Source organism: Carassius auratus, chromosome 19 (assembly GCF_003368295.1).
Source record: "Carassius auratus strain Wakin chromosome 19, ASM336829v1, whole genome shotgun sequence".
NCBI lineage: Eukaryota > Metazoa > Chordata > Actinopteri > Cypriniformes > Cyprinidae > Carassius > Carassius auratus.
This window is the reverse complement of record NC_039261.1, coordinates 5,389,717-5,409,235: the sequence shown is the minus strand read 5'-3', so window position 1 is coordinate 5,409,235 and position 19,519 is coordinate 5,389,717. Positions and strand designations below refer to the sequence as shown.

At 39.1% G+C, this 19,519-nt stretch overlaps 1 protein-coding gene across 1 annotated transcript; it reads left to right on the top strand.

The window, feature by feature from the left end:
- The first annotated feature begins 16,178 nt into the window (after positions 1 to 16,178).
- Positions 16,179 to 18,492, top strand: LOC113119213 (perforin-1-like). The gene is made up of 3 exons (XM_026288503.1): positions 16,179 to 16,266; positions 16,467 to 16,987; positions 17,158 to 18,492. Exons 2-3 carry the CDS (start codon positions 16,470 to 16,472, stop codon positions 18,347 to 18,349), a joined length of 1,710 nt encoding a protein of 569 aa, XP_026144288.1. The 5' UTR covers positions 16,179 to 16,266; positions 16,467 to 16,469; the 3' UTR covers positions 18,350 to 18,492.
- Positions 18,493 to 19,519: the final 1,027 nt, after the last annotated feature.

The following is a 19,519-nucleotide window of genomic DNA, read 5'->3' as shown; positions in this document are numbered from 1 at the left end:
AATCTAGACTGTCAGTGAAAATGATCTTTAATAATGTAAATGTTATTTGCTCTCTTTCTGAACAATGAAAGATTAGTAGCAATATTTATATCACATTAACTTTCAATGTTAAATTCACATTTAATATAAAGTCAGTCGTATTAAAAATATGTTATGGCATGACACCTATATCTTTTACTTAAGTAAACAGACAGGGTTTTAAAATAAATTTGAGTAAAGGCTAATGAAATATATATATTTATACACACACACATACATTACATACATTTAATCTATATATCTAAATAAAAATAGGCTCTGTATATATGACCCAGAGTAACTAGTAACTAACTACTTGAGTAGATTTTTTATCTGATACTCTTTTACTCTTACTCAAGTAACTATTCAAGACCAGTACTTTTACTTTTACTTGAGTAAATGTTTCTAGAAGTACTTTTACTTTTACTTGAGTACAGTTTTTGGGTAATCTACCCACCTCTGGATACAATGTAATGGAGCCATTTATAAATTTTCGTGTTTCTTTAGAAATAATTAATGATCAAATGGAGTCTTTAAACGCCTCAGAGGAAAAGTTATTCGCTGTCAAAGTGACGCCAAAATGAATGGGAGTCAATGGAATGCTAACAGCAGGTGGGGGTCCGCTAGCCAATGGCGACGCCCAGGGGTGCTTAAAAAAAATATGAAACCCTGTCCCCCTGGGTAAAACAACCTCACAGCACCGCTGACACACTCATAATGCAAACGTCCGGTCCCACTCAAACCATTTCTTCTTCGTTTTGACGCAAAGCTTCAGGTGGATTTACCGCCACCTACAGGGCAGGACTGTGGAGCATTGATGTTAATGAAAACTAACTCAAACATAAGAGATAAAGGAAATACAAAAATAAAATTAATGATAATAATAAACTTAGTAGTGATTCTTTAAATACTGTTTATCCACTCTTTGAGATACTTAATCTGTGAAACATTTCTATAGTCACATTTTTATTTAACAATTTCTAAAATGAGATCTGATTTATTTCTATTTTAAGTGCTTCTGTAAGTTGTAATCTTTCGTTGTCATATCTTTTACATTTTATTAAAATAGGTTCAACTGTTTCAGGAAGATCACATTCAACACAAAGTCCAGACACATGTTTTTCCTCTTATAAATAATGACTGATTAAGTGCAATGGGTCCAATTCTATGACGAGATCTTCCTTTCAAACCCCAATATTCTCCTTTCATTTCCAACTGTTCTTTGAATATTATATAAATGCCGTCCTTTATTCTCACCATCCCATTTAATTTGACACGTATCTTTTTATTTATTTATTTTTAACTAGCCCTTTTATTTCTAATTTACTCCTTGGAGTATTAAATATGATGTCTGACATTTTAATGTTTTTATCTGATCCACTACTTTCATCCACTACTTTAACTTCTGGCATGAAATTCTACATTCATAAATGTATGTTTTTCAAAATTTAGTGGTATTTAAAGAGACATTTGTGATGTATTTGGAGACGTTAAAAGGAATGAAAAGTCCCAAAGCAAGATTTTTGTATTCTTCATTAGAGGACTTCTTAATGTGAAAATCTGTTACTCCCCTACTTTTTCATTCTTTATCTTTATATATATATTTTTTTATTTTTTATTTTACATTTATTTTGTTTTATGATGTACAGAGTGTGAACAAACATTTAGTGTAATCTCAGACCGTATTTGTAAATGTGTAAATGTAATGTATGCCTTTCTGTATTAATGTTCAAAGCAACCGATGTTTTTATTTTAAAATTAGGTTAACCTATACGATTTAATTTTTTCATCTCAACAAAAATACTTGTTGGAAAAAAGTGTTGTTTTATTTAATTTTAATAAGTCACTCACACATACTTTAGTAGTCTAAATCATTGAATACGTCTTTTATTTTGTCAATATTAACTTCTATCACAGCTATATCGTTGATATATCAATTAAAACATGCGTTTAGGCATACATATATTAAACAGGAATGAATGTGGTAAGTCAAGATGGGCTTTTCATGCCAGAGAAACTTTTACAACACTACAGGAAAGGCTAAATATCTCATCTCAAGTAGTGCATAGAAAAGCGCCTGGTGTCTGGCATCTGATGTCTTTGTGTTTACTGTTACGGCCATGTCAGCGAAGATTGTAAAACGTCTAAAGGTTTTCGGGGTTTGCAACTCAACTGTAATCTAATTAGTATTGCAGGGGTTCTGGTGTTGTAAATGGTGTGCTGCAGGTCAGCTAAAGTTAAATTTTTTTGTGTATTCAGTGATCAAAGGGTGACAATTTCAACTTTATGGCTTAGGCCTGTGATCGCGAGGTTGGCTGAAAGTTCATTTACTGGTCAAAAGGATGTGAAATCTTTTAACAAGTCAGACCATAGAAAAATGTTGTTTAACAAAATATTGTTAAAGAGCCAATAAGATGAAAATTCTAAGCTTCCTATCACTGTTTACAAGTCCAGTACAACAGGTTTAAATCCATGCAAGGTTAAAAAACATTGTCATTTTGTCAAAATATCATTTTAAAATTTCCTCAATTTTCCGAGATCCCCAAACGGTTCGTGTGAAGCTGTTCAAAAGATTCAGTTTCCTTAAACCCCACCTTTCGGTAGCATACTGTGTTCTGATTGGTCAACTGACATAGTCAGTTTTGATTGGTTGTTCCGCACACAACTTCACGGTAAACAATGCGTTAGCATCTTTTTGGGGTGAATTATGTTTTATTCCTCTCATCGCGAAGCAAACAGTAAAATAAAATAAAAACTTGAAGAACAGTCTCTATGCTTTTTCTTCTGTGTGGGCGTAATCAAGCCGCGTGCTTCAGTTTGAATCTGAATAGCGCATTCAGCGTGGGGGCGTGGTCACATTAGATATAATGAAGGGAGACGTGAAAAAACCTATATGAACATATATGTTTCAATATAGGTTTTGAAAAAGTTTTTTAATATATGTGACATATATAAACTTGGCTGTTTTCCTATATTATATGTACATATATGCACACATATATGTATGCATATATATGTGCATACATATAACTATATAGGTACATATATGCACGTATATATGCACCTATATGTTCACCTATAATGGTAAAATTAAAATCCATAGCTGCTAGGCAACATAAATAAAAGTCCAAAATGTAGAAATGTACATTTACTCAAGATCAATCAAATAGTACAAAACAAAAAATATAGTACAAGAACAAAAATAAGACAAAAAACATGCTAGGCAACATAAATAAAAGTCCAAAATATAGAAATGTTCATTATGTATTTACAAGAACAATCAAATAGTAAAAGAACAAAAATAAGACAAAAAACTGAACAGAAAAAAAAATTATCTTTATTATTCTTTGAAGGTCTGTCATGATGCGCCTCATCATCCTCCTCCTCCTCCGCCGCCTCCTCTTCCTCTTCCTTCCTGCACTATCCAATGACGTTTGATAGGGTGTCCGAGATTTTCGTCCACATGGATCTGCCTTTTTGGAAGAGTGAAAGCGATGTTTTGAAACCGTACATTTTTCTGAAAATATGACTTCATCAGCCCACGTCTCGCCCCTAGTCAAACACCACTACGTCACGTAACAGCAACAAAAACATGAACAAACACTGAACGCTAACATTAACACGGATTAATAAATGTATTGTTCCATGTTCGTTTGTGTACCACGCGCAAGGTGTATCAGCAAAACCATTGCTGAGTCCCAATTCGCATACTATCCGTCCTAAATAGTATGCGAAACTAGAATTAGTACGTCCCAAATCGTAGTATGTTGAAAAGAGTATTCCAAAGATACCCGGATGGTCTACTATTTCCGGTTAGAATTCGAAGTGCATATCAATGCACACTCTAAGTGCTAATATTGCCCACAACCCATTGCGTACGGGAGGGAGGAGCTTTGCAATGGCTTTGCGGTGATGTAAACATGGCAGCCGGGTGCAGCAGCGGAGATGTGCCCTCAGCTTTAAAGTGTAAGAATTCAAATGTTTAACCCTAATTAAAGTTATATTTTATTTCGTTACACACATTGCACATGAACGTCAGAACCAGTCGCCTCACAAACGACCTGCGTTTGGTTATATGACGACGCAGCCCTGCTTCTTCACTCCTCAACTTGGTAGAAGAACACATTGTAAAATGTATTGTGAAAAAAAAACGATGAGAAAAAATGATGGGAATAGTAAATAAAATTTTACTGGACATAAAGAATGAATGAAACTTTAACAGTTGTGGTGTGCATAACTAGGCAAACACGTTGTCGTTCACGTTGCATGATGTCATCGAAGTATGTCCCAGAACGTGCATACTCTTTTGCTACATACTCAAAAGTATGTACTTTTTCCTCACAAAAAAAGTACATACTTTTAGGTCGTAGTATAAGTAGGCAAATTGGGACTCAGCAAGTGTCTTCTTCTCCATTTTAAATTTGACTCCACCCCAGGCCACCTCTGTTATTGCAGTCACCACCACCAAATTTATGTGTCCACCAGCCTGCTAAACTTATAGGCTAACCCTGTTAGTTGATGTAACAGGTAGACTACCATACATAATATGGATGGATAAATAAATAAACCCTCAAAAACTCACTAGGTATAGACCATCTATACTACCACACCAAAGACAAATATAAAATTTGCTTACACATTTTAAGAAGGGATAATAAAAATACACATACACATGTTGAAATATTTATATTTTATATATTTACAATGTCCAACTTAAGTATATCAAAAGTATCAGAAACACAAACACAAATAAACTTGACAAAAAGCTATGACAATGTATGTCACAGAAAACAATGTTTACTCAATAATGCTATAACAAAGCATATTGGACAGTTTTTGCATGTGGAACAACTTCTGCTCACAAACTCCACACTTTCATTAGGAACCTCAGAGCCTTCCCCTGTTTCATCACTAGAGGCGGCACTCCTAATGTTGTAGTTCTCCATTAGTGATTGTTTCAGTCTTTCCCAGTGCTGTGCAAGGCCGATCAGTTCAGCCTGCAATGTCTCAACACTGAAACGTTCATCAAATTGCTGTAGGCACTTGCTGAGCTCCTTCATTGCTGTCCCTGGAATGACTTCTTCTCTGATTTCAGGGAAATTCCTAGGATCCATGCAGGAGACATCTATACACAGCAGTGCATTTTCTGCATAACGGCCATGAAAGCTTTCAATAAACGTGTCAAAGATCACATTGTGGATGTTGATTTTGTAATCAATGTCTGCATTTGCAATGGCCTCATCTTGTGCCAGCTCACCTGGTTGCCTCTTGTGTTTTCTAATTCTCTTCTCTGGGAGAACAGTCTGAACTTCAGCATCACTGTCCTGAAGCTTCTCCAGAATGCCATTGGCCCATTCAACAAAGTCATCTGCTGCCCTCTTCACACCCTCAAAATCCCGGGCACACTTTCTCAAGCTATCCTCTGTTCCTGTCACCAAGTGCTGTGCTGAAGCAAAATCCATGCCACTTGATTGTAAATATTTACTAAGAGGGGTTGTCTGCTCAAAAATCCTGAGGAAAATCTCAGCTGTCAGTATGGTTTCATACTTTAGGAAAGCAGCCTTGTACCCTTGGGCCTTATTTCGGATAACAGGTTTCATGGTCACATCCTTTTAAATTTTTTCCAAAGTGATTACCAGATCGGTGTAAAGTGCATGGTCAGGCTTTGTAAATCTTCCAAATACTTTCCTCAAGGCCTCATCTTTGGCCCACCAGCGTGTTTCACCGATTACACCAAGCCTTCTGTGTCTCTTGTCCTCACTGTTTTCCTCCCATAGCTTCATGTGCTTGTAGGAATCACGAATGAACACTGCAATGTCATTCAGTAGTGAGGAAAGGGACTCACTTGCCACTACAACCCCTGTAGTGTCAGCCAAAACAAGGTTGAGGATATGTGAGTAACACCAAATGTGCACTTGGTTAGGTGATGCTTCTGTGAGCAATGCAGAAAAATCTTTGTATTGTCCCTGCAGGTTTGCAGCTCCGTCTGTTGCATTGCCAATGCACTTTTTGATGTCTATGTCCATCTTCTCTAGGGTTTGTTTTACAAGTTCAACAAAATACTGTCCAGTTGATGACTCACAGTCAATGACTGCAATACGTTTCTCATGGACAACATCAGTAACAAATCGCAGAACTACAACACACTGGTCTTTACAGTTCTATTTACTGTTGTTTTAGACATCAAAGTTACCATGGACCCTCTTCCTTTAGTTTTCATCTGCTTCTTTCCTTTCTCAATACAATCACTAACATGTTCTTGTAGGCAGACATCGTACTTGCTCAGCAAGAGGATGAGCTGAAGAAAGTTACCATGATTGATAGCCATGTTTTCAATGTCATGTAGCTTCATGGCTGTGCCCTCTGTATCTTCGCCCACACTTGCCAATAACTTTTACTACATCAATCACACATTCCAAGACCTGCCTCTTCTTTCTAACCTGGTCTCGATGAACTGTCATTTGCTTATCAGTCAGAAGGGTATGGATGTCTGCTTTGTTGACTCGAAAAAAAAAAGCTTCTGCACTTTCTCTATGGTTATTGCTTCTCTCATGTTCCTGTACTCTCTGATGGGCATGCTTCCAGGCCTGCATACCTCCTTTGACAAATGCAGTAGTAACTGATAATCTTATAAATCCTAAAAGCACATATTTTTCTAAAAGTTTAGCCAGCATGTTTAGTTTTGCTTATAGCTTAAACTTTACCTGAAGGTTATTGCTCTGACTCAAAAGCTGAACTGTTCATCCCTCTCTTGTTCAACAGCAGGGGCACTAACAGCACTAGTGCTACTGTTACTTTCTTCCTCACCTTCAAAATAAATAAATAAACATTGTACACATAATGTACATAGTGTACATAATGTACATAGCTGGAAATGGAAAATCTAAATTTCTGGTCAAGTTTGGCACTAAAAAATACTGTATCCCCATATGTAAAACAGTGTGCTAGTTTGTCATTAAGATGTGCTTTTAAAACTTCTATCATCATATATATGTTTGTAATTTTTTTTTAATAGATTTCATCTATTGTAAGTTACTTTGGATGAAAGCGTCCATCTGCCAAATTATTACATAAATATTAGAGGTGGAACAGGTCAACTTTTTCACTGTTCAGTTTGTTTCATGGTTGTATGTGGTATGTTTATGGAAAAACTATACTTTCAAAAAATATACATTTTATCATATTTAAGGAATATTCTAACTACAAGCAACAGCACAAATAAATATAATAGATTAAAGATACAAATACATTTAACTGACTTCAGTTTTTTTTTTTTTTTTTTTTTTTGGAGGTCTAGCATTAGTTTTTAGATACAGATATTGAATAAAGTAATCAAATATAAACAGCACTGCATTTTGGACTATACATTAAAGATTATTCTTTATTAAAGTTACAAAAGCTTTTCAATCAAGAGCAGTGAGTGATTTCTTTGTTGATGTTTTTCCATTAATATAAAGACTGTCACTTTAAAAGAATGTACTGATCCAGTGTTCGTATTCATAGTTAACAATGGTCTGTCCGCGCTTTTTACAAATTCTGAAAATTGACTTATTTTCATCTTTGTGCCCATATTTCTTTTTCATTTTCTATATCACAATGTCAATGTCATACCCGCACGAGGGTAAAGGAAAGCTTTAGCCAGACCGGGCGCAAAGTCTATATAAGAAGGGGCCACAGAGAGGGCCTGTAGGTCCCCAACACCACAGCCAGGTCCCACGTGGGGACACGAGAACGTACTGGAGGCCTCAGCCTCAGCGCACCGCGGAAGAAACGTGTAACAAGGGGCTGTCTACCCAGTGATTGGCCACTGAGAGGGGCATGGTAGGCCACAATGGATGCAACATAGACCTTCAGGGTGGAGTGGGTAAACCCTTGCTAGAAACGGGCATGCAGGAACTCCAGCGCTGTACCAATCGGGCAGTTAACTGGGTCGAGCTGGCGGTCTCCGCACCAAGAAGTGAAAAGTTTCCACCTCAAGGCATACAGTTTCCTCGTAGAGGGAGCTCTGGATTGGAGGATGGTCTCAACAACCTCGGTTGAGAGACCTGAAGCTACGAGTTGTGCCCCCTCAGGGACCACACCCATAACTTCCACAGCTCCAGGCAGGGGTGCACTATGGTGCCCTCCACCTGTAAGAGGAGATGCCTCCTGATGGGAATCTCCTAGGGAGAGCCGTCTAAGAGGGAAATCAGGTCCGAGAACCATACTCGACCCGGCCAGAATGGGGCTACTAACAGCAGCCGAACTCCATCTCGGCGCACTCTCTCCAGAACTCCCAGGAGCAGAGCAATCAGGGGAAAGGTGTACAGAAGCCTCTGCCACATCTGTACCATGGCGTCCAGCCCCAGTGGAGATGGATGAGTCAGAGAGAACCAGAGGGGACAGTGCGATGTCACTCGAGTCGCAAACAGGTCCATCTGAGCCTGGCCAAAAACTCTCCAAATCTGCTTCACCACCTCTGTGTGAAGCCGCTCCTGCCTCGACAGGATGTCTGCTCCCATATTCATATGCCCAGGAATGTGAACTGCTCTGAGCGAGAGGAATTCATCCTGGGCCCACACAAAGATTTGGTATGCTAGTTTGCTTAAACAGCGTGAGTGCAGACCTCCTTGGTTGTTGATGTAAGAGACCACCGCGGTGTCTGTGCGGCCCAACACATGGTGACCTCTTAGGTCTGGGAGAAAATAACGAAGGGCACGAAGCACGGCCAGTATCTCCAGGCAGTTGATGTGCCATGTCAGATGGCGACCACTACACAGACCGCGGGCGACAAGGAGCTCCCAGCACCGGGCCCTGAGACAAGAACCAAGGCTTCCTCCACATATCCAAGGCACGTTGGCAGCGCCGCGTGACCTTGATAATGCAAAGTGGGTTTAAAAGTGAAGTGAAGTGACATTCAGCCAAGTATGGTGACCCATACTCAGAATTTGTGCTCTGCATTTAACCCATCCGAAATGCACACACACAGAGCAGTGAACACACACACACACACTGTGAGCACACACCCGGAGCAGTGGGCAGCCATTTATGCTGCGGCGCCCGGGGAGCAGTTGGGGGTTCAGTGCCTTGCTCAAGGGCACCTAAGTCGTGGTATTGAAGGTGGAGAGAGAGCTGTTCATGCACTACCCCCACCCACAATTCCGTCCGGCCCGAGACTAGAACTCACAACCCTTCGATTGGGAGTCCAACCCTCTAACCATTAGGCCACGACTTCCCCTCTGGAGAGAACCCCTTGGTCTTGAGCCACCACTGTAGGGGTCTCATGTACATCAGGCCGATAGGTATTATGTTGGACGCAGCTGCAATCAGACCCAGTAGTTTTTTAAACTTCTTGACAGTCTCTCACTCTTGCGACTGCGGTGAGGATCGATTCGATCCGAGCAGGTGACATGCGTGCCTGCATCGTGGTCAAATCCCACACCATCCCAGATAAGTGGTTTTCTTTACTGGAGAAAGCACACTTTTCTTGCCGTTCAATCTTAACCCCACCTCTCTCATATGGGCGAGAACGACATCTCGATGCCCAACCGCCATCTGTTCTTTGAGCTAAAATCAACCAAGCGTCAATATAGCTCAGTATGCGGATGCCCTGGAGTCATAGCAGAGCCAGGGCTGCATCCACACACTTTGTGAAAGTGCAGGTTGTGAGTGCAAGACCAAAGGGAAGTACTCGATATTGGTACGCTTCGCCCCCGAAAGCAAACATCCCATGTAGGGGAAGGATGGAGATATGGAAATATGCATCTTTTAGATCTATCGTGACAAACCAGTCCTCGGACCTGATCTGAGACACGACCTGTTTGAGTGTGAGCATCCTGAACTTCAGTCGCTTGACTGAGCGGTTCACTAGACGCAGATCTAAAATGGGACGTAACCCTCCATCCTTCTTTGGAACAATGAAGTACCGGCTCTAGAACCCGGACTCTCTGTTGTGAGGAGCACTGGCGGCGCCAGGGGGGGGTCTTTGGGGGTCTCAAAACCCTGCCAAAAAATGCCTTGACCGCCTATTTGACCGGGACGATTCCTCACGCCGCAGGTGCATTTTTTAATGCTAGTGGATATTTTCAACACCATGGCAGCTGGTAAGTGGTGTTTCATTTGATGTTTATTTACTTATTATTATTTTACAAGAATGATGTAATATGAGAACAAGCAGATATGCTGTTTATATTGCTGTGTGTAGCCTGTAGTGTAGAAGTAACGCTAGCGTGCTGTTTGAGGGAGAAAAGTTTCACAGGCATCTAGGGGTCTGGTCTTTTTTATGTTATTTGACTAAAGTATTATTATATTACAGTACTTATTTAGTTTTTAACACTTAGTGTGCCTTAAAAATTATTATCACAAAACTGGTAAGGCTTATTCAGATTTTCTCATTCTCTGAATAATCATTATAAAAATGAAAACTTTGTATAATTATATTTTAAATAGATTAATGCTGAAATAGTAAATTGAGCCTTGTTCCTAGATGGACAGATAGTGGAAAGTAATAGATCAAATGAGGAGATAGAGATAGAGGAAGAAAAAGAGGGAAATGTAGAGGCACAAGTGACAGAAAGAGAGCAGGGAACAGCAAGCCAGGAGACAGAGGCTGGTGAGAAAGAGGAAAATGTAGAGGCCCAAGTGTTTTCTATAGTTTTTACTATTACCGCTGTTCTTAATTATTCTGTAGAACAGAGAAGAAAAAGCCGTCAGTTTGGGACAATTTAAGACATTTCAGTTTCTAATCCCAGAACTATAATTATTTGAAACTTGTTTTTGTGCCTCCTTGTATGAGGAGCTGGTACTCGGTACGGCAGTTCCGGAGCCTTTAATGACGATGCCGCGCCAGGAGACAGATAGCTACATTGCCGTAGTGATCAGAAACGGGGATGAAGATGTGGGCTGAGAAGGGTTTTTCCCATTATTTACACACCTCGTCGTGCAAATCGGGAAAAAAAAGGCAGGCTTTGGCGCGGAGTTGGTAGCTTAGTTTGCAGAAAACGCTCATCAAGTTTGTTTTTCTGCGGTTCAGCCTTTTTCTCGGTGGGCCATACGATGTTTAACTTGGCCACAGCATGAGTAACCACCTCCAAAAGCTCCTCATACTGGGGCGATTGAGGGGCTAAATCCTCAGCGACGTTCACCACATCAACCTACTCGGAGGAAGATAGATGAAACACAGAGCCTGCTCCACAGGCAGAAGTAGCGCCGGAGCACGCTTCCGACCTGGCAGGTGAGGAAGAAGATAGGGACTCGCCCGTCTCCATTCCCTCTGCCAAATCCAACTGCGAACCCCACGAGCGAGATCGCCACTCCGCCTCAGCAGAAGCGGGACAAGAGCCACGGGCAACACTAGCAAAGGCTCTTTCGGTGAAGAGAGCCCCCCAGGAACGGAGAACATGCAGGGCAACCCTTACGAAAAATAACCATGGTTTTATTATAGTAAAACTGTAGTAACCCATGGTTTTTTGGCGTATTGACTGTCATTTGTAAAACCAATGATTTACTACAAATACCATGGTTAAACTATGGTTAATATAGCAAAACCATGGTTAATTTGTGGTTACCATGGTTTAACTACAGTAACCATGGTTTTTTGGTTTTATTTGTAGTAAAACCATGGTTAATTGAGGAGGACAGTGAGGAACACACAGTCTGAAACCCTGCTTGCCTTCGCCCATTTTGTGTTTGGTCTTGGAGGGTGCTTTTGGCATACTTTTGGGGAATGACAAACAACACCAAATAAGACTCACAAATATAAAAGTTCTTTGAACAGTACACACACAGAGAGAGTGCTTGCTGAAGACAGAAAGGATGATGCCGGCTGCGCCTCTCGTGCTTTCATGCTTCCTGGTCTCTGAAGTCACCCGCCTATGACGTCTCGCCCATCCATTGGATTGATTACACACATGATTCAGAGACGTCATGCTGGGGGTGTTCCCCAATGTGCTCACTAAAATGGACATATCCATCAGATTTTTAGACCATTTAAAGTCTTACTTGACATAACACAAAACAGTGGCATCTCAGTGGGTGAGTTGTTTACTTTCTTAATTAGTCAATTATTCGAAGTCGTCAACGGATTAGTTGAATGCTACAGGATTTCCATGAGAAATGTGTATCATGTTCTTTAATGTTCCAACTGGAAACAAAGATACCATGGCGCCAAACCCCCTCATGAAAGAAGAAAGTGTAAGGGAAACAGGTCAATTTAGCTGAAAGGGGATCATTTAAGATTTTAAAGGGAATTCGAACAGAATCACTGTTTCACGGCTGATCACTGAGACGCCCTGCGATTCACTGAACGAGCCGTTTAACATAAAATCTGCACTAGATATTCATATCCAAACTATAGTGAGAACACTATAAATTAGCACAGTTGCAATATCTGCAGTTTAAGACATTAACTTGTAGGCACAACAAAACAAGATACTTCTCTTTTCAATATGAATAAGGCTTTATTAGATAAATCTAAGACGTATAAACTAATCTAACACATAAATGCACGCACTCACACATTCACACAAGTTGCAGGAAGATAGAAAGTTAGAGAAGAATGAGTTTAAGAGAACGAAAATGTGGAATCCCAAGTTTACAGCAATATGTGAAATTGCATTGACATGAACAGTCATCAATCACTTAATTAACCCTCGCATTGAGTTCCTCAATGAGGGTAAAATTACAAAACTTGTTACTGTGCTAACTGATAGTGTTTTCACTATAGTTTGGATATTACAGTTTTTCTCAGTCACTTTGGTACATTTTTCAAAACAGAAATGAAATTCTAAAAACTACTTTTACAACCTCCACATCATCTAGTCATATATACACATCATAAAACCAGTTTCTCATTCTTTTGAACAAGTTCCGATTGCTTTTGTACATTCATGCAATTGATTATGTACATTTATCTGTGGTTTCCTACATTATCAGTTGCTAATGTCATGTTGCTCAAGAAATGTACCAAAGCAACTGAGAAAAACTGTATCATTGGTTTATCATCTACATTCTCTTCATTAATAAAGATTCACTTGCACAATTCATGCCAAATTGACAAAAAGTCTAATAATAATGTGTAAAAATAAAAATAAAAAGTGTGCTCTGCACTTTATGTCACCTAGATTAACCATTTTGCATTTAATGACTTATACGATGAACTAAAGACCCGATATTTTGGGGGGTAAGGCTATTGCACAGAAAACTATATAATACATTTTGAGCGACATGACATTAGCAACTGATAATGTAGGAAACCGCAGATAAATGTGCATAATCAATTGCATGAATGTACAACAGCAATCGCAACTTGTTCAAAAGAATGAGAAACTGGTTTTATGATGTGTATATATGACTAGATGATTTGGAGGTTGTACAAGTAGTTTTGAGAATTTCATTTCTGTTTTGAAAAATCCACCAAAGTGACTGAGAAAAACTGTAATACAGTAACTGTCATCCAAAATGTTGCCATATTTTACATCAGAACATCCCTCCAGAGTACACTGTAATATTGACAACATGACTAAGCATTTGACTGTCTTATCCATAAACTATGACACAAGGACTTCTCATTCTGATGGCACTGACATGTTCACTGACACAGATATTTATTTTTTAAAGATGAACTAAGGATTTTGAGCAAGAGACTGGCTTTAGCAGGTAATCCATTGTGTTTTGCTCTTTGTACGAGTTGTTTTGAGAAATGCACTTACTGTTTTGCAAATCTCAAGGATGATTTGAGAAATGTACCAAAGCAACTGAGAAAAACTGTAAGACAAAAATATATATATTTGCAATATTTAAAGGAAAATTTCAAACTAAATATATATATAAAAAAAAAAAACTTAACCAAATAATTTATGTACTTCGCTCAAGTGAATTTGGCCATTCTTTCCAACTGATCTTCCAGCTTGTGTGTTTAAAAGTGGCTTTTTAGGGGGTAGTCCTGAATCCTACATAAAATTTTAAAACACATCCATTTAGATTCAATTTAATTGTCTTAATTGTGACGTGCCTTTGGGCCCATTCCACTTTAGCCGGCTGTGGTCTTTGAGAGTTGTGTGATTTTGAACACCTGCTGAGTCTCTTGGTTTTTGGTTTGCCCCTTTTGCTATCCCTCTTGGATTGTTGTTATTTTTTGTTTTTTCTTCATTTTTCCTTTTGATTAAATGGTTTTGATTTATTTCTAAATTTAATTGACCTACATTATGTTGAAAGTTATTTAGTGTTAGTGTTAATTATTCTTTACTCGTGCTTTATTGAATTATGTCTTGTAAAGTTTATGTTCATCGCTCTGTTTTCTTTGTGGATAATTTTGTGTCGTTTGGTCCACAGCCCTCTCACAGCCTGTTGCTAAACAGATGTGTCGCCTTAGTGGCGCGAAAATTTTCACGTAATCGTGCTGCTCGTATGAGGATGTTTGCAAGGTACCAGCTGAAGTGCAGCAAGGACTTTGCAGTTTTGAGTTTTTATGCGTTTTGCACCTCTGCCGTGGACCAAACCGACCCTTTCCCTGTCATGTTGGTTTTGGAGTGTCGCAAAACCGTGACGCAACGCGTCCTTTTCCGTGCTCCTTAACGGTTAGCGCTCACACTGCATGCGAACCACGCCCGAGTCCAACTGAACCGTGCTCTGGCCCACCTCTTCCAAGCGGGCCAGGGCCGGCTAATCGAGCCACGCCCAGGCACGGTTCAGGAGCACTCACACTAGTCAAACGAACCACACTTTGGTGGTCAAACGCACTCGGGCATGGTTCAAACTGGTAGTGTGAGTACACCCATCGTGTTTATGTAGTTAATAAAGTCTTATTTGTAAGTCTGTATTTAATAAATAAACAGAAAACACACATCATTGATATCACCTGTGAATCCGGCCAGATGCGTAACTGATGTGTCGTCAACAGAGCTTATATAGCCACTGCAGAGAAACTGTGAAGAATGAGCCAGCCGACTGCTCTTAAATCTTTCTTATGGTACTTTAAGGGCATACATTATAGTAATTTTGCATCTACTCCAGTGGTTTTCAAACCGGTCCTGATCTATCACACCTGATTCAACTGACTGCAAGACCTGAAATGGCTGTCAGATATACAGTATGGAGACATACAAAATGTGAGGTGCTAGGGGTGCTTGCTGGACCGGTTTGAAAACTACTAATCTACACAATCTCAAGTCAGAAATTCTATCCACTATGCATTTCTTCAAATCATAGGCTGAATGGGAGAAAATTATGGGTGGACCTTTCTTATATACTAAGACTACTCCATTATGGCATAATAACCGTTTATGCACCGGCAACAAACCCTTTGTTTTTAAAATCTGGTCTGATGCAGGTGTTCATACTTTGAATGACATTTATTGTGATAATGGCCTCAAATCGTTTCAGGACTTAAGTGTAGAGTTTTCTTTACCTGGATTCTCTTTTTTTCTATATCTAAGACTGAGGTCAGCTTTAAAGGCCTACGGCGTTCCCTGGGCCACCAATGTGCTTACTCATCCTCTGTGGGAATGGTTGAACATTGATACTCCTTCTAGTGGTTTAGTTTCTAAGATTTATCATTCCATTCTCATATTACAGTATACTTATATTCCAGCTATCCACTCCTGGGAAAGGGATGGTCTTGTTCAACCTAATTGGGATGTGGTATGGGCCAGATGTTTTAATCGCTTCTAAAAATCTAGCACATCAGATGATACATTATAAATGTATTAATAGAGCCTATTTCTATCCTATGGATAGAACCTTCCACTTCTTTAACTTTCACTTGGCTATCATACTTTAGAGACATTGCCTTGCTGGAAGGTACCACTGCCAAGCTCAACAGTGCAAAGGACAACACTATTCGGAGTTGGACAAATGTTGCGGAGATGTTGCTAGATCGGATGAAAAGTTGACATGCCTACTATGCTTCACTGATTTTTTAGTACTTTTATTTTTTTTATTTTCTCTGTATAAGTGGACGGCTTCATGGCATCTGTTTGTACATTGTTCTTTTGAACCTTGATGTGTGATTTATTTCTGAAAGTGAAATTAATCTGAATAAAATGTTGATCATAAAAAAAAAATCATAGGCTGAACGGTCTGTGCAGCACTACATATTAAGTAGAACACATCTAGAAAAGTCTGTCATCGAGCAACACTTACACTTATCATAACAATGCATATCATTTGTAGCTAATACAAATCTTTGACACCCACAGCTACACAACCATCATATAAAATGAGCAGCTAGAGAAAAAAATTTCATTGATCTGCTCACCAGTGTATTTGGTGGTAAGACACTGATAAATCATCTTATGATTTTAAAGAAACCATCAGTGTTTTAAAGTACAGACTTGTACTTTAAATGTTTTTTTATTTGTTTTAAAATAATACTGTTGATATAATACATTTTATGAAGAAGTTTATTTTTAAAAAATCTGACACGAATAATGACTTAATAGATATATTGAAATTTTCTTCTCTCACTACAGATCATGGGGCAGATGCAGATTTACCTTGTTGTTTTCTGGGCGTTGCTTCTCATGACCGTTGCTGGAGAGGGTGACATAGGCTCATCCAAAGAGTGCAAAAATGCTCCCTTTGTTCCAGGACACAATCTTGCTGGAGAAGGATTTGATATTGTGACCATGGAGCGAAAAGGTTCTTACGTGATCGACACAGAAACATGGGATTTAGGAAACGGCACTTGTAAATTGCGCAAAAACACGTTCATGAATGGAAAAAAACAAAAGCTACCAGCAGCAGTTGTAGACTGGAGGGTCTTGGCAAAGTACTCGATGAAAGTCTCAAGTCAGATCTATGAATCAAGTGAAGCACTGGTCAAAGAATCATCATCGGCAGTCTCGGCTGGCTGGAACATTGGTTTAGATGTGTATGCAGGAGGATATGTGGTTGGAAACACTCTTTCCAGTGAATCAAAATTTGCAATGAAAAAATCGAAAGAAGACAAATACAGTTTCACCAAACATGAAGTTTTATACAATTTTTACAGGTTTATTTCCTTCACTCATGATTACATTTTATATATATATATATATATATATATATATATATATATATATATATATATATATATATAAAATTACTATTAAATTAAAACTTAAACTGCAAATTGTTCCTTCTTTGAGTCCACTAAATTGAAATGTTTACTTTTTTTTACAGATATCGTGTAGCTGCAAAGCCTCCTCTTCAAGCAGAGTTTCTTGAAGCAGTCAAATCACTCCCTGCATCATACGATCCAGTCGCCTACCGCAACCTGATCTCAACCTATGGCACTCACTATACCACAAGTGTCAAGTTAGGAGGGGAAATGAAAGCCATAACAGCCATCAAAAGCTGTCAGGCAGCAATGATGGGACTTACAGACACTGCAGTGAAGGTATGTTTGGATGTAGAAGCCTCTGGTATATACAAGGGAGCAACTATGAGGTCAAAGACAAATTTATGTGAAGAACTAAAAAGAAAGATGCACACAAGTGTAAAGTTCAGCTCCATGTTCAGTGAACGTCAAATGGAAATTATTGGAGGAGAAAAAAATGGAGAAGATCTACTTTTTTCATCACACCCAAATTCCCTTAAAAAATGGGTCAAGTCTTTGAAGAGTCTCCCTGATGTTGTGCATTACTCTCTGAAACCCCTTCATTTCTTACTGAGTGCTAAAAACCCTGCCAGGAAAGGACTGAAGAAGGCTATTGAAAAATACATCACTGAAAATGCCCTTAAGAAGGTTTGCTCTAAGACTTGCAAGAGGTGCAGCGCAAGAGACCGATGTGCTTGTGTTTGTGAAAGTAGTCAAATGATAACGTCTAACTGCTGTCCAGCTGCAAAAGGACTAGCCAACCTGAAAGTCTACAGTCTCAGAGCCAGAGGTCTGTACGGAGATATATTTACACAAACAGATGGCACTGTAACTGTTGAATATGATGGCAAATTTAGGCGCACTCAGACCATTAATAATAATGACAATCCAAGCTGGCCAGAAACATTTTATTTTGGTCCTATTAAGATCAGAATGGACAAAAAAATAACTTTTGCAGTGTATGATGCAGACAGCTACTGGAACAGCGATTTCCTTGGTTCATGCTCTTTTTATCTTAGAAGTGGAGTTGTGCGTGATGCTTGTGCTTTTAATCATGGCACCTTCTATTTTAACTACAAAGTTGAATGTGCTCCCAGTCTACAGGGCCATAAATGTAATGAATATAGACCTTCTCCAATGGCTGTCCCTCTGACTGATATTTTCAGCTCAAGAAATGGTATTCTGATTAAAGATCTGCCGAGGCTTGAATTAGCTCTCAATAACTCAGATAAGTTCAATTTCAAGAGTACTTTTGAAAAGCCAGTGATACTGTGACCTGCATTTTGAATCCCTCCTTTATGCATGAAGTCTAGTAGCCTAACTGCACTTTCAACTGCTAGAAAAAAGTATGATGTAACTTTTGCTTACTTATATTCCCATTTCCTTTCTGCATTCTTGCATTAATAAAGCATTCATAAAGACAATTTGATTTGTGTGTCTTTTTTCTTTTATTTTTTTACAAAATGCAAAAGCTACAGGCAGTGCTGCATTTTACATTATGGTTGAGAAACCACAGCCTCATCAACAATTGAGCAAATTTATATACTTTTTTTAACTCACATTTGCCTGTGGCAATTTCATTTGTGTCCTTTGCAGTAGTTAACCAGGAAGGCAAGGTTCGGCTGATTACCTTTGGCAGTTTGCCCTTGCTATGAGTACAGAACTATGCATTTGTTAATCCAATAATGGGCATGTGGAAGTACAATTCTGAAAATGCAAATAAATATAAAATGGCAAAAATACATTATATTATAGAAAAATGTAATATTTCACAATATTTTAGGGAGAGCTGTTATCAAAGAGTGTGAGATGCACTGGCCATTTATCCAGGGTGCCTCGCTGCATCTTCCTGAGATGCTAGGATAGACTGAAATAGTATGTTAAAATATCTATTTGTGCAATATAAATATAGGTGAAGTAATGGATGAACAGCAGTTTACTAGTATGCTATTTTGACCTAGTGGGATGCAGTTGGAATGCTAACATATGCATCTCATTAAATATTATATAATATAATGTCAAACTGAAATACAAGTTCATATAAGGAATAATTGACAATGGACCATAGAATTAATGAAAAACAATGCAGACCCGAGGTGGAAATGCAGCCACTTGTTACAAACATGCCAGGTTCCACCTCCACACAATCACAGCACACACCCTCACCTGAGTACTGAACCATCACCACCTGATCCTCATCACCAGTCATCCACCACAGCACCATAAAAGCCACACACAAGCACCCAGTCATTGTCCGGTCACGTTCGCGACAAGATCATTCCTGTGCGATAACTATAAGGACTAACTCCTCTTTACCTTCTCTCCAAGGATAACCTCTGAAGACTCCTCTTCCATCTTCTCTCTAAGGATAACTCCCGAAGACTCCTCTTCCATCTTCTCTCTAAGGATAACTCCCGAAGACTCCTCTAAGCCCCAACGGTGCGT

Bases quoted from the DNA above. Each gene is read 5' to 3' on its own strand.
- LOC113119213 (XM_026288503.1), top strand. From the start codon at position 16,470: ATGGGGCAGATGCAGATTTACCTTGTTGTTTTCTGGGCGTTGCTTCTC. The intron at 16,988-17,157 runs GTTTATTTCCTT...TTTTTTTTACAG, and splicing joins GTTTTATACAATTTTTACAG to ATATCGTGTAGCTGCAAAGC.